Below are 14,611 nucleotides of genomic sequence, written 5' to 3'. Positions count from 1 at the left end.
ACAACAACATACATTGTAGGCGACTTCAACATCGACTATAACTCTAATGCAGCCCCAATGTTAAGGCTCAAATAACTACTTCAAATCCCATAGAATGAAACAACCAATTTCAACAAGTACAACAATACACGGAACAACTATTGATCACATATGCACCAACTCAAAACAAAAAAAAGCAAAATACAACACAAATTACATTTATTGGTTGGACCATTCATTCCTCTATACAAGAATACAAACATAGGCAAGGAAAAAAAAACCAAAAAAAAAAAAAAACCATACTTGGACAACAATAACCATACTTGGCCAACCTCAAACAACTAAAACATAACCTTCCAAGGCACAGGCCCACTGAAGTTACTTCAACGTGTTTTTAAATTTAAATTAATTGTGTGTTTCAAATTGCCATTTATCATCCGACAAAAATTGCCTTCTAATAGCCCAACACCCTTATAAAATTATTTGCTTTCTCTTTTGCATCTAAAAGCACTTGCTTTACCCCCCACTATACTAGGAGGTAGTGCCCATGCACACTTTTGTACTCTTGTTTAACATGGTCCTTCAAAATTTCTCCTTTGATTGCTCCTTGGAATTCTCTCCTCCATAAATTTGATTAAGCTTCTTCGCATACACCTTTCGCTCTTTCACTACCCATTGTCATAGCATATTTCGAAAATCCTATGCACTCTATCACTTGGTTCTCTACCTCATTGCTCAGGTCTCAATGTCTACTCCATTGCCAAGGTCTGTGATTGTTTCACGATAAGGTCTACCCTCAAAGGTCTGCAACTTGATCTGTATCTAAGGTCATGATTGTTGTTCCTTTATTGCTTTATAGAAGTGTTGTGAGGGGAGAATAGAGCTGAGTCGAGAGAAATATTGATTGCAATATCTTGATCGCATGATGTAGAGATTCAAACAACTCTAGCATGTAGATGATCTCTCTTCCAATGAGTTTGTGTTTAGTCACCGTTGCTTTAGTCGAAGGTGAGTTCTCTCTCAAGATGCTTCTCTTGTTTCACTGTTTTGATTATTTGTAGCTTTGAGCATGTTTCTCTCTTTTGATTATTCATGGCTTTGAGCATGTGTTGATTGATTGTGCGAGACAATTTAATAGTTTTATGAACAACTATAAAGGTGTTAAGAAAGCAAGGCAGTTGGAAGAGGAACAATCAAGCGAGCAAGAAGAAGAAGAAGAAGAGGCAAGCAAGAAGAAGAAGAAGAAGAAAAACAAGCAAGTATATGTCCCTACTTCTATTTGGGTTCTCACATTCCAACTATGACCATGTTTGGTGTCCTTTTTGCATTGCTCACCTTGATTCTGCAACTAGCGATATGGGTTCTTTCTTTTCGATAGGTTCTCTTTTTCCAAAGGTTGTGTTAAAAAAAGGTGTGTGTGTGTGTGTGTGTGTGTGTGTGTGTGAAAGAGAGAGAGAGAGAGAGAGAGAGAGAGAGAGAGAGAGTGCTTAATTCTAAAAAAGGCCACCAAACTCCCAATGGCCCTATAGTGTCTTGAGGTTTACCTTGAATGGATGTACGATGTTTTATGCCTTGACCCTCCAATGCGCACAAACCCCCAATGGCTCTACACTACATAATGCTAGAAAGGACTGTCACCCTCGTGCCTTGTCTCCTTAGACTCCAAGGTGTTATGTCAGCTGGTCAAGTGTTTGCAAAATAGTGCCTAGATCTGTTAGAGGGTGGCAACTTTCTGTTTGAGAGTAGCATTTACTCTCCAGTCTGCTACAACTCGCCCTTGTCTTCCCTTAGTGAAGTAATCTATTCTTTCTGTTGGATCATCAATGGCTTCTGTGAAGCAATGGTATCTTGAGCTACCTTGAAGCCTCCTCGAATGCACTCATTGCTTTATTGTATTGTATGAGCATTTGGCTATGGTCAACTTATAACACATCCTTTTAAAGAAGGTACTTGGGAAATACTTTGGATACCATCGTAACTATAACAATATGGACGTGTTGGACCCCGATTCACTTGAGTACCTCCACATGTTTCACAATGCTACTCAACTAGGGGATTGTTGAGACTAATGAGATGCAAAATGGAAATTACCTGCAATGAGAGGGGATATGACTGTTAGTTCTTTGGTTCATTACAATGGTGAATGTCATCAGTACGCAAAGTTGTTGTACCTTTTTGCCATAACCTAATTAAGAGAATTGGCCCATGAATGCATCACGTAATGTGGCTCGAAGATTGCCTTCAGGTACTACTCCCAAGATAGTAAAATCAAATACTCCTAGTGCATGTCTTGCATGCATATACGAGATGTTTTTTGCAACATACATGACAATGCCTTATCGACAAACTCCTCCACTAGACAGGCAAGTGTGTGTCTTCTATCCGCAACAAAAGATAGCCGATATGAAGATAAAAATAAAGTTGAAGGGAGGGGGGGTAATAAAACTTTTCAAATAAATGCACTTAGTTGATTCTCGCCATCGCATGGTCCTCAGAGTTTGGACCATCTATGATAATGATCTGATCATTTGTTGGCGGGCTATCGAGGTCCACCTTGACAATGACAAAAGCCACTATGTTAATAGCTAATGTGAAGGTTGCTCTCATGCTCTCCATTTGATTGGTTGCCCAAGGTGCATAACGTCTTATGACATTGTCTGGAACAAAGGAGATGACCCCATTGAATGGATCGCCTTTCAAGACTGTTGTTGTTGCATCAACACGCAAAGAAAAAGAAGATGTTCCTCCCTCACCAAAACCTCGCTTGCTTATGGTGGGTATTGATCAACAACATACATTATGAGAAGATTAAGAAAGATGCCTTTATTCAAATAGAGCAGCAAAGTGAGAACAATTAACTGAGAGTAGGGCAAAATCATATACCACCACTTGCATGAACAAATCATATAGCACCACTTGCGTGACCAGATTTTGGAACTTCCTCTACCACACAAGGAACCATTTGAGCCTTCAAACGTATGTCATGAGTTTCAGATCCATCTTTATCATATTTGTCGCTTCTTGTAAGATTCTTTACATCAGAATTAGACTACAAATTATTTTGTGCTCTAACACCTCCTTCAGCATTCATTCCCTTTTCGGAGCTTCCAGTAATATGCAGGCTTCCGATAGGCAAAAAAACACACACAAAACATTGGATGGAAAGTCACACGGGTCGAGTATGCATGCAAAGGTCATTTTATAGAACCAGCAAGCTCCCGTTTTGGACACCCCATGCTCCTGCCCATCACTTTCGCCTTTCGTCTACCATACCTTTCCTCCACAAACGACCTCATCCCATCCCCACGACCTCGTTGTCCACAAAGAAAGGCAAGCTAATCGTCCATCACTTCCGCCTTTCGTCTACCATACCTTTCCTCCACAAACGACCTCGTCGTCCACAAAGAAAGGCAAGCTCATTGTCCGCAACACCAAAGGTCCTTCCATGCATCTCCTTATCGCTACCTCAGATCATGTGCTTGTCCACAATATCGAAATCGGCCCGATTTCCCAAGAGAACACAATCCACCAATGATAAGCGGAAAGGAGCTCGGACACGTGGCGGCGGCCCATGCAATGCACATGCAGCAATCCATCCCAGATGCGTGGCGCTATCATGCCAAAAAAAAAAAGAAGAAAAATCGCTTTAAATCCATTTTTGCTTCTCTGGGAGCGTCGGCTTCACTTAGGCCTCCCCGTGGCAGGCCAAAAATTAGAGGTGGAAATTCAAAAACTACTCTGAAAAGGCCACCGGTGCTAACGTTCACATGTGGGAGCTCTCCTCCAAGCTGCCAAGTGTAAGTTGCCAAATCTTTTCTCCTTTATTTTTTTTGGGTTTGTGGGTAATAAGTAGAAGAGATAGACTGACTTAAAATCGTCCAAAAGATTTGGAAACTTTCAGCTGACCATTTCCCGTCTTGTTCCTAAACATGATAGTTTGTGTAGCAGTTGTGGGGCAGCACGTAAGTCTATTTGCACTTTAGGCTTGATGGATCTTCAGAATTATACTTTGGGTCATTACGTTCATGTTTCACTCTCTCTGATTTTTTTTAAAATCTTACAGAACAACCCTCTTTACATTCAAAGCTTTACAGAGGGCGACGATGAGCTCAAGTTTCACTATATCGTTCATTGCTCTTTGGACGTCATTGATGAAAGAGGTAACACTGTATGAATCTGGCTGTGAGGTTCAAGCGGAAATCAACTAGAACTGTGGGCAACAAAGCTAAGCTGCCGAAGCCGATTTTAGCTCCTGATCAGCTGATTGCACGTCTTTTTAAAGATCTAGAATGGTTCATTTTTCAATGCAACAAGCTGGAAACATCATTATACAAACAGCCCTGCGCTCGGAAAGTTCAGAGAGAGAGAGAGAGAGAGAGAGAGAGAGAGAGATTTATTAACTTCTCCTATGGGCCCTGTTGATGTGCTATGACTAATATGAGCTCTGCGTTTACTGGGTCTAGCGAGATCCTATGTCGGCCATGTACGTAAATATTCGAGCTTTATTGGGCTTGAGTGGGATCCCAGTTGGATTCTGCCTGGGTGATGTGAGATCCACTTTGGCCAGCTATGTGACACTATGAGTGACCTGAGCTTTGTGTGGGATCCCAGTGAGGTTCTACCTTGGTGGCGTGCTGCTGTTTTCCTCTACTATGCTCCATAGGGCAAACCCACTGTCTTCTGAGGCGCCTCACACCATGACGACGCCAGGATGTAGTCTTGGTGACTTGCTGCTGTCCTTCTCTGCTCTGTTCCGTAGTGCAAACCCCCAGTGTTGTGAAGCGGCCTGGCTGCTATGACACTGTGATTATGGGACCAGGATGTGGTCCTGCTACCACATGTATGTTGCATAAGGTACACAACTTAAGTCACGCGGGTGTTGTCATTAACCCCTCATTTTGCCTTGCTCTGAGATCTGGCGATAATGTTTGGAACTGGCCTAATACCCAGGCTATCTGTACTCCATGTGTGAATAGATCTGTAAGCATCCCAATGCCTGAATGAAGCCATTCTTAGTCACACTAGGAATTCTGTAGAATGCTATTTTGGGAGGGTGTGGCTGCGTTGGGATATCCATGTCCGCTAAATGTATATTTGCCATACATGGTCTCTAATGGTCTGATGAATCTCCTGCTGTGTTCTCAGTGTAGAAAAGGGATATCCACGGGGAGTATTGGTATGGAGCGTAGTGATCAATGGACATGCCACGAGAGTGAGTGGCTCATGTGTAGCGACACTTCTTGTCCCCATCTCTGCTTCAAGCTGCAAGGACAACAAGAGGACCCTCCATAGTAACCGTTGCTGCACATATTATCTTAGCCCGATCGAGGTAGGTGATGATATGAAACAAGGCATCCGTGTGTAGAGGTCTCGTGGCAACTTTGCGAGTATGATATTATGTGGCGTTCATCTTTTCTGCGAATCATGCATCAGCATCGTCATTGGCATCTTGTTGAAGCCAATCCTGTCAGCCTCTTGAGGTGCACTGCCCAAAAGTCCCCTGCATACAAAGCTATTGGTCTGAGTCCTGACTAGAGATTAAAAGAGGGATTTTGTATCTATATCTTGGAAATGGGTCTGGCTCCAGCCTCGTTGGTGAAGCGTGGCCTTTGGTCAATAGTGCCTGTTTTGTGGTAAACCTGGGTCTTGTGAAAATGCATCTTAAGAGTGCATAAGATGTGACAATCTCAACCGGTGCTACTGTCACAGTGAATGATTTATGCTGAAGGTGGAGATCATGACCTTCATGTCCTGGTGGTTGTAAAAGCGGACAAGTGTCTTTATTGACATAGAGGAGGATGAGGACAAGAGTCTGCCAGCATTGAGCCCTATCCTTGCAGAATGTCCATAAAAGAAGCGAGCATATCTTTGTTTAGCCCAAAGAGAAAAGGAGTTAAGAGGCTCCTCCATTCTGATGATGCTACTCACTTCTTATGACGTGCATTTTATGGTGCTATGGTCTTTCATGGTATTGAAAACCTTTTGGAAATGTACAAAGTAGGTTCCATGTGTGGCCTCCTTAACGAGAGCTTTGAGTGTTAAAATGTGGTCCTGCATGGAACACTCTAAAACATTCGGTGTGAAACCTGCCGAGCACCATAAACTCTATCAATCATACAAGGACTAGCTACTATGACATTCCCTTTGACATCAGGGTGCCCAATGACCGTAGTATAAACATATGCTCTGATTGTTACATCTGTGCTAACCCTGATTAGCTAGTGACTGACCTATGGGCTAGGGGAGACCCTAGGTGGTGGAGTCAGTGGGTCAAGAAAGGTGATCCGAACTGTTATATCTGGATGGAGGTCTTGGACCCTGTATGCTAATGATAGCTAAGGATGGTGGCTCTATATTGGCAGAGAGAGCTCAGTTTTGGGGAGTGAGCAAGGAGATCTTGGGCAGGGTGGTGCAATAAACTGAAGAGAGCAGAGCAGCTGGACTGTGTGTCAAAGCAGCACCTGCAACCCTTTTCATAGGCACGACAGGACTGGCAGGGCAGTAGCCTGGCTTGCAAATCTTGTATACAGAGCAGCACAGTCGAGGTAAGATCTTAGAGTAGGGTGTCGTGGCAGATAGGATTTTGGTTGGTTTGGGACTGCCAAGGCAACACTGTTTGGTCAGAGATAGCTGCAAATTTCCTTCGCCTGTACGTGACAGTGCAAACTTATTATCCTTTTTAGTACAAACTCAAACTTACACTAAGTATGAGGCTTCTTACTTATGCGAATTCTTAAAATTCACATGAGAATGTCCCAGGACATGTGTGCTAGTTTTCAAAATTCAAAAAGTGGTCTACCTTTTTGATTGTGTATGCTCTATATAGGAAGGATGTATACTGTTTATACTGTCATGATAGTGTACATTGTACACTGCTTGTCTGCGTAAGTGTGTAATCAACTATGAAGAATACATGAGAATTCAATATCTCACACACCATGAAGTTTTTTATTTCCTTACGCTTTTAGTATCTGTTAACATAACGTTTCAGCATGCAATAAATTTATTTTTGTTCCTCTTTGTCCCCTGGGCAGTGAACAATCCAAAGAAACCAGGTGCAGCCCTAAATGAGACTTTTTTAGGCCTTTTATATCCAACAGAAGATTATAAAGTGTGAGTACTCTGCAGTTTGTTGAGTTTTCAATTGTATGTCACCAATTGCTGATAAATAAGAAAGAAAATGGGAGAAAAGTAATTTGATTTTGATATTTTGGGAATTTGTTAATGATATTCCTTTATCTGCAGGTATGGGTATTTGACCAATACAAAGGTCAAGTTTATTCTAGTCACAACAGATCAAGATGTGAGAGACGCAGATGTTAGAAGTGTAAGAAACATATAATTGCTATTTCACCATTCTCTGTTTCAAGATTGGACTGCCAAATTGCTAGAAATCTCACCACTTTCTCAAGTTTGTATTCCATACAAAGGGTAAATACTATATCATAAATACTATTATATACATATAAATATAAATATTAATATATAATTATAAACATACACACACACACACACACACATATATATATATATGTATATATTTAGTACCTTAATGTCTATAGATAAAACGTTATGAGCATTGAATTGATAAGGTAAGTTTGAAGGTAGAGTTTGATATCTTATAAAAATTTTGGGTTAGGCAGAATCAGTATCGTGAATACTTCCAAACGGCTGCTCCGCTTATGTAATTATCCTATCAGGGTCAGCACTTGATTGTTATGATTATGAGCTTTTTGGTTTTAGGATACAACTTGGCATCTTTGCGAGCAAGTATACTCACCTTTTTGTAATGGCACTCATTCCTGAAACCATTCCATCTCTTATTCGATTATTATTCTGCATAGTTGTGTTGGAAAAGAGGCTTCCTTGATTGCTTTACTAGCCAGAAAGAAATTGACTCGTTCAAATTGCTTGCTTTTATCCCTGTGTGAACGGCCTTAGGGAACATATTGTGAAGTCTGGACCACAAACAACATCTTCTACCATGAATGGAGATATTTTGGTTTAGGCTCCTTGCTGCCTGTATTTTGTGTTTTTAGAGGATGAGTTTGGGCATGTTCCTGGATTCATCTACATATATGTTCCTGTTGTACTAGCGGACATGCACATTTCACATTTTGAAGTTTTTTTCCATGTTGCAGCTTGCTGGTATTCTTTCTATTTTAAGTGGTGCATTGCCCTATCAACTAGATTGTCTAAGCTTTTTTTGCTTAGGTGCTCATTTGGGAGGGACTCAAATGAAATTGTATTGCTTTCACAAGCAGTTGTAGCTTGAATGAAGACAATGTGGACGACTTTTTGGTTGGCCTTCTCTTTAAGTGCTAGCCTTTGTCATGGCTGAGTCCACCCTTCACCTCAGGAGTGCCGACAGAAACTCAGCATGAAGTCCTTTGTATAAATGGATGCTCAACTATGTGTGGGTGTGTTGATTTGTAGTTGTGAGAGCATATGTTTATACTATGGTCTACACCCATTCTTGGGCGCTGATGACGTTGGTGGGGATGTCATAGTAGCTAGAACTTGCTATGTGTGATTGAGTTTATGGTTTTCAACCTTATGAGTGACTATCATGAGATTGAAACTGCACACTGTGTTGTGTTTTAGAGGATGAGTTTGGGCATATTCTTGGATTCATCTAGATATATATCCCTTGTTCCTTGTATTCAAGTTTGCCGATTTTCTTTAGATAGTGTATCCCTTCATAGAATGGCAGAATCGTGAACTTAGGATCACAATTACTAATGATATCAACTAGTAAATTATAAAGACTAAGCAGCCGAATATGGCTGAAATAGTGAACATGAATATATTTCATCAAGGTTGCTCTTTTTTTAAACTCTGCCACTGTTTGGTTTTCAAATACTCTCAGAAAATTTCTGGGAGGCACAAGACATGAAATGTTGCCATCCATTCTAATTCCTATCTTTGTTACTATTTTGAGTTTTCCATCATACAGTACAAAGCCCATATATAATAAAGCTACTTGGTCAGAAATTGAGGAGCAGCCATCACCTCCCAGCAATCATTGGAGATTATTTGAATTCCTTCTGCATAAAATCCAAATTTCTGAAGGCTTGAGCCTAGTGACAGAGTATAAAGGTAGCTGCAAAGAGCCAGGCTACTCTGTGGAAATTGTTGAGCTTCTGTGTGGCATGAAGGGCACACATATTGTTACTATGGGTGTAATATGTAACCAATGTTTTTTATTTTACACATGGTGGGAAACATGTCGAAACTTGATGTGGCCAAAATGATGCGTTGAGAAAGTCGTATTTTTCAACGTCCCCCCTCATATATTTGATATTTTAGATAGAGAGAGAGAGAGAGAGAGAGAGAGAGAGAGAGAGAGAAATTAACGTCCTCAAGAGGCCTATGAAACAAATTGCAACCAAAAAAGAGTGACGACTACATCTGAATACCAGAGAGTCCAGGAATTGCACAAGGCATCTCCTGGGAGTGCATATAGCATCTTCGAGATTATTATAAACTAGCTATACTCTTATATAGAGATAGACGGCCTTGAGAGTCTTTGGGTCTACGCTTGAAGTCTCTAATTAGCACCTTCCCTCTAGCCCATTTTCCTTCCTTCAAGCATCCTTTACATTAGACAATTCTGTTACTTTTTCCTTGAGCTGAGTCGGGGTGAGCTCCTCCGAGATCCAAATCCTAGTACCTTTCCGCTTGTTAGTTTACTTGGGAACCTTGCCCCTTGCCATCTTGTCATTGAATGATACTCGTGCTTGTGCCCCCTTTCAGAGGACACAAAGTGTGTCATCTAAACCCCATTCAATTTGGGGGGTTTTTCCCTCAATGGTGTGGGTGTGGGTGGGTGTGTGTTTTTGTGTGTACATGCGTGCGTGCGTGCACGTGTGTGTGTGTGTGTGTGTTTGTGTGAGAGAGAGAGAGATTTGTGCTTGTGATTGACAACGTTGTTTTTTCTAGAGAAAAGAACTTCTATTAATGCTTGTAACACAACCATGCAATTCAGCAATCGGGAAGGAGCTAATCGTAGGGAATAAAGAGAAACAACTTGGTTGAAAGAAACCAACGTGCTCCTAGAGAATCTAGCTCATTGCCTAGGGAATCTTTGAAATAGGGATGAACAACCAAGTATACATCCAGCGGATACCTCTCGTGGTGATGACATAAAAGATGCCTACAGGCAAAGCCTTGCAGAAACGCTCCCCTTGTTTGGCAGTTGCCCTAGACCTTGAAGTCTTGCGTTGTCAGTTGGCATGGAGGATGTAAACGATGTCCTGCTAGGTGGGGATGAGGGTGGCTGCCAAGAGAACCTGATGCCTCCCATCACAAGAGTGCAGCGGGCAACCCTAATATTCCAGGCAGTGATGTTGGACACCGTCTCCCAACCACTATCCTTTGGTGAAGGCGAATGGCATGGCAGGAAGGAGGTGTCACATCGTGTGCCTCAATCTTGAAAACTCATTGGCCTTGAATCCTAAAGTGTGGAGATTTTGGATCAATGGAGATGGGGTGGCCCCCCCTCCGTAAGCCACGCAACCATTCCCCAAGTGAAGTCGCGCTGCATCCTGTGCACGCTGTCAGCAATCCAAAGAGCTGCAGACCAGATTCTTTGCACTGTTGGGAAACCCCAAAGACAATGTAGGATCGTCTCCAACACTCTCTGCACAACAGTGGCAACTACCATCTACCGGTAGCTGCTACAACAGGGGCCCATGGGCAAGCCTCCATGCGCCATTGTTGGGCCGTTGTCCAACTATGCTCAATCGATATGCGTCCACTGCCCAAGCATGAACCCCTCCTAATCTCAAACCTTCGGATGCCAAATGAGAGGTTAACCGCTTGCAAACTCCTCCAAACACATGGGGCTGGCTTGAATGAGTCCGTTAGGCACACTGCCAAACCTTGTGAACGTTCATCATGAAGGGGAGCCGCTCCTTGTAAGGGGAGCGACTGTTGCCACTAGCTTCATGTACGGCATATTCTTGAGAAGCCCTTTCTGAATCAAGAGCCTCCAAGGCTTAAGAGCTTGAGGTGAGACTTGCTCTGTATCTCGAGTGACACGGCCCCAAGGATCATGAAAACCTAGACCTGCAAACAAGCACAAAGGAACAACCATGGAAACAACAAAGATGGGTGCAGGCTAGCTCACCACATGACGTCTGTGAGGAAAAGACTTGAGAAACTGGGACATCCCCTCCAAGCCACGAGCTGAACTGCTGGCACATTTGCCAACCAGATCCCAACCAACCTGGTGTCCCATACCACCAGCTGGTGTCCCATGGGCCTTGGATCGGCTGTTGGGTCTTGGACTATGCTAGGAAGCAGGTGCACATCTGCAACACGATCCTGGATCCAGATCGGCAAAGAAGAGTTGAACTTGCTCTTGAATTCTCCTATCATTCTTTTCGAGCTTGGTGGTACAGCAGGAAAACAAGATCACTTGGCACTTCTTTCAAGCCGCTGGACCACATTCCGCAAGGACACTGTAGCAACTGAGGGGTGCAAGTGGGCAGATGCGAGATTGCAAGAATCACTCCATAAGCTAGCTAAAAGAAAACAATATTTGGAAAGATCTATCTATCACCAGGTTCAATGGGTCAAGAGAAGGAACATGAGAAGATAATAGATATGAGTACAAAAGGTTAAGGAAACACCTTTGAGATTGAAGGATAGGAAAAAGACAGCTAGAATCTATGGATGCATTGGCACCCATTCGTGGTTTTTGATAGAGGACAGTGTAGGCTACAAGATTGGCAAGGTTGGTTCTCCAGTGTTACTATGTTGCTGCATTGTTTATCTACGATTCAATCGTGCTCAGCTCTCCCTCGTCAAGAGTCTCAAGGAGGATCTCCTTGGAAGAGTCTCAGGATCATCCACGATCACCCTTAGATGAGGGACTCCATCATCTGCTACAACCAAGGTTGCTGAAGTCAATGGGGACTCTAGTACTATGCCAGTGGAAGGAAGGATATCCAAGTACTGCTTTGGGAGCCCCAAGAAACGGAGCATCATTGGGAAACGAGGCACATGGTGTGTAGAATCCATGTCGTCCACTATGAATTAGTGATGCCAAGGGATGAATTAGACAAGATGCAGACAAAGAAAAATCAGGGCCAAGGTCTTGGGGGAACTCAGCTGGAGAAGAAAGACCTCTCCTCCTGTATACGGTAACCTCTTGAATGTGATCTCCCTCTAGTGCTAAACTCTCTTGGATCCAATCCCACACCTGACTCCTCGTGAGAGTGGCCACCATTGCTCTGTCCTGAAGTGACTGCATTCTTCACCCGCTGCTCGTCTTTTGGAGAAACTAGAACCTTAACGGCTTGGGGAGTTGAGGGTCCTGCCATGTGAGCCCCTCTTGCTGGACCAAGGGTCATCACCAAGATTCTTTCTTCAAAGAGGACAAACACAAACGCTGGGCTGCCAAAAAAGGGAGGGAGGGGGGGGGGAAAGGAAAAGAAGAGGATAAAGAGGACCAAGATCCTCACAAAGGCTGGCTGGAAAAGGCCAGCACAGCAAAAAGGGGCTTGCAGGAGAGAAAAGAAGGCTCGGGCCTTCAAACTACTGTCCAAAGCTAAAAAACAGGCTCAGGAGAGCTCTAGGCAGCTGGGGCTGCTCTCAAACCAGTAGAACAGCTCGCAAAAGGCGCCAAAAACACCCAGGTGAGCTCTCAAACCAACAGGGAATCCCCGGAGCAAGTAGCGAGCTGTATGGAGCATCAGAAACAGGTTGCACAAGCTGAACGACCAGTAAGGAACTCCAGCAGAAGGTGCTAACAAACAGGGGGTTCTGGGGACCCAAATGTGAATCAATGGCAGCCAGAAGGCTCCGGATACCAAGCGTTGCCAACAGGAGGTCCAAGAAACAGTCTCGAGCAGCTGAGGCACCTCCAGGAAATTGCACGAACTGGAAAAACAGCTCGTAGACTCCAAGAAACACTGGAACAACAACAAGGGACTCCGGGATCCCAGCGCAATCTTGAAGTCGGCCTAGGGACAGGAAAGGGTGAGGACAAGCTGGAGAAGTGGCGACAAAGGAGAGGGGGAAGAGCAGGACATGACAGGGGGAAGTGGTGGTTGGGATATGGCGGGAAGGGGGGGGGGTGCAGAGAGCAGGTTACTCTGCTTACATCTAGTGACAGCATCTTTTTATTCGTGACTGATATCAAGTATGGCGTTTTGTGATCTGTGACTGAGAGAAAGGAGAGAATTTTGGCATTTTTGTGATTGTGATTGGTAGTACCTTTTGTTGTGGCTGTAGCAATTATGGTTTGTGGAGTGAAGGTGTTTGCAATACTCTTGCTAACAAAGTAAGTTTGGCATCAGTTTTTCCGACGGTTTCATGCAGCCTATGTAGATGCAGTGTCAAATCCTTTCCATGTTCCTGGGAAGAGAATTACTTCAAGCGCGTTTGCAGAAAGAGTGAGCACCATTGTGAAATCTTTTGGGACAACAACAATGTGATTTATAAGTATCTCAAAGATGGGGTGTGCTTCAAATCATGTGAAGCAGCCAATTGAAGGAGACAATTAAAATTTCTCCAGTAGTATGGGGTTGTGTCTGTGGAGGGCCAAAATGTGGGCTACAGTTTCCAATTCGTTCCAGAATAAATCTCCTTACTATGTGCCCCCAAATTTTGAAGGATTTTGAAGGTCGTTTGCCTTGGCCTTTTTCTACAAGAGATGACTGGTATAGCTCTATCCTAACACTGTTTCTTTGAAACCATTTCATGGCTAGTTTCTTTTCCCATTTTCACGTGCTACCTTCATTTTCTTCTTCCCATTCATAGTTAGATGTCTTGTTTATCTTAGTCACTTCATGTACCAATTTTCCACAGCTCATACCCTTTGTACTTTGCACACATGTGCTTGCGTAGGCATGCATGCACATTATCACATGTGCACGCACATGCATGCCCCCATGTCTATATCCCCCCTGCTGCCACATGCATGCACCCATGTAGACGTGCGCACAAACATGTAGAGGCGCACACGCAAGCACATTCACAAGCATACATGCAACAACACACAAGCGCACACACCCACCCACATGCACGTGTATTCCTATATTCTAATTCTTAGAGCAATTGTAAACTGGATTTTCTCTTAATAAAATCACAGCCTTGTTTTGATTGGTTAATTTTTTCTACATTTTCCCCAACACAATGTGCCAAAATGGTTTTCACTTTAAGGCTTAAGGTATGGATAGAATATTTTGATGTTTAATGAGCTATTGGATACACATTTGCTTAGATCAAAACAAATATTCTTGAACATGCTAAACTCCTAAGGAACTTGGATATACTATCCAGCATTATATCAATATATAACATCTCCCATTAAACACTTTTTCCATCTATTATGTGGATCTTGCCTAAGAGCCCGTTTTAATTTGATTTTTCCATTTAAGGTTCTCATGTCATTCAATGAGACACGTTGGGGTATGAATAGAGCATGAAGTGATAAATTTTGTATAGGCCAAGCTAAAGTATCTTGTGGCGTTTGTATCTAAATTGAATTCTCGTCTATTTGCTGAATACCATCCAAGTGCATATTTATTATATAGTTATTAGAATTTGCAACAAGTCGTATGTGTGTTAGAAATGAAACAAAATTGTGTGAGGGACAATCCATGTATGCACTAAAAATGAC

General features: G+C 42.8%; 1 protein-coding gene across 1 annotated transcript; it reads left to right on the top strand.

Annotated features, from left to right (window-relative positions):
• The first annotated feature begins 3,825 nt into the window (after nucleotides 1-3,825).
• On the top strand, nucleotides 3,826-13,704 carry LOC147902888 (SNARE-like superfamily protein). The gene is made up of 5 exons (XM_087373620.1): nucleotides 3,826-3,941; nucleotides 4,043-4,139; nucleotides 7,014-7,092; nucleotides 7,225-7,306; nucleotides 13,287-13,704. The coding sequence occupies exons 1-5, from the start codon at nucleotides 3,909-3,911 to the stop codon at nucleotides 13,422-13,424; spliced, it is 429 nt and encodes a 142-aa protein (XP_087229746.1). The 5' UTR covers nucleotides 3,826-3,908; the 3' UTR covers nucleotides 13,425-13,704.
• Nucleotides 13,705-14,611: the final 907 nt, after the last annotated feature.

The sequence above is a fragment of the Dipteris shenzhenensis genome, chromosome 4 (genome assembly GCF_047967505.1).
Source record: "Dipteris shenzhenensis isolate YYH24624 ecotype China chromosome 4, Dip_SZ_1.0, whole genome shotgun sequence".
Taxonomy (NCBI): domain Eukaryota; kingdom Viridiplantae; phylum Streptophyta; class Polypodiopsida; order Gleicheniales; family Dipteridaceae; genus Dipteris; species Dipteris shenzhenensis.
The sequence above is the reverse complement of the archived record's forward strand: the minus strand, read 5'-3'. Positions and strand labels throughout refer to the sequence as shown.

Excerpts from the sequence above, each read along its gene's own strand:
- LOC147902888 (XM_087373620.1), top strand. The coding sequence starts at position 3,909 with ATGATAGTTTGTGTAGCAGTTGTGGGGCAGCAC. Across the intron at positions 4,140-7,013 it reads GGACGTCATTGATGAAAGAG|TGAACAATCCAAAGAAACCA; the intron begins GTAACACTGTAT and ends TCCCCTGGGCAG. Across the intron at positions 7,307-13,286 it reads GAGACGCAGATGTTAGAAGT|TTTTTCCGACGGTTTCATGC; the intron begins GTAAGAAACATA and ends GTTTGGCATCAG.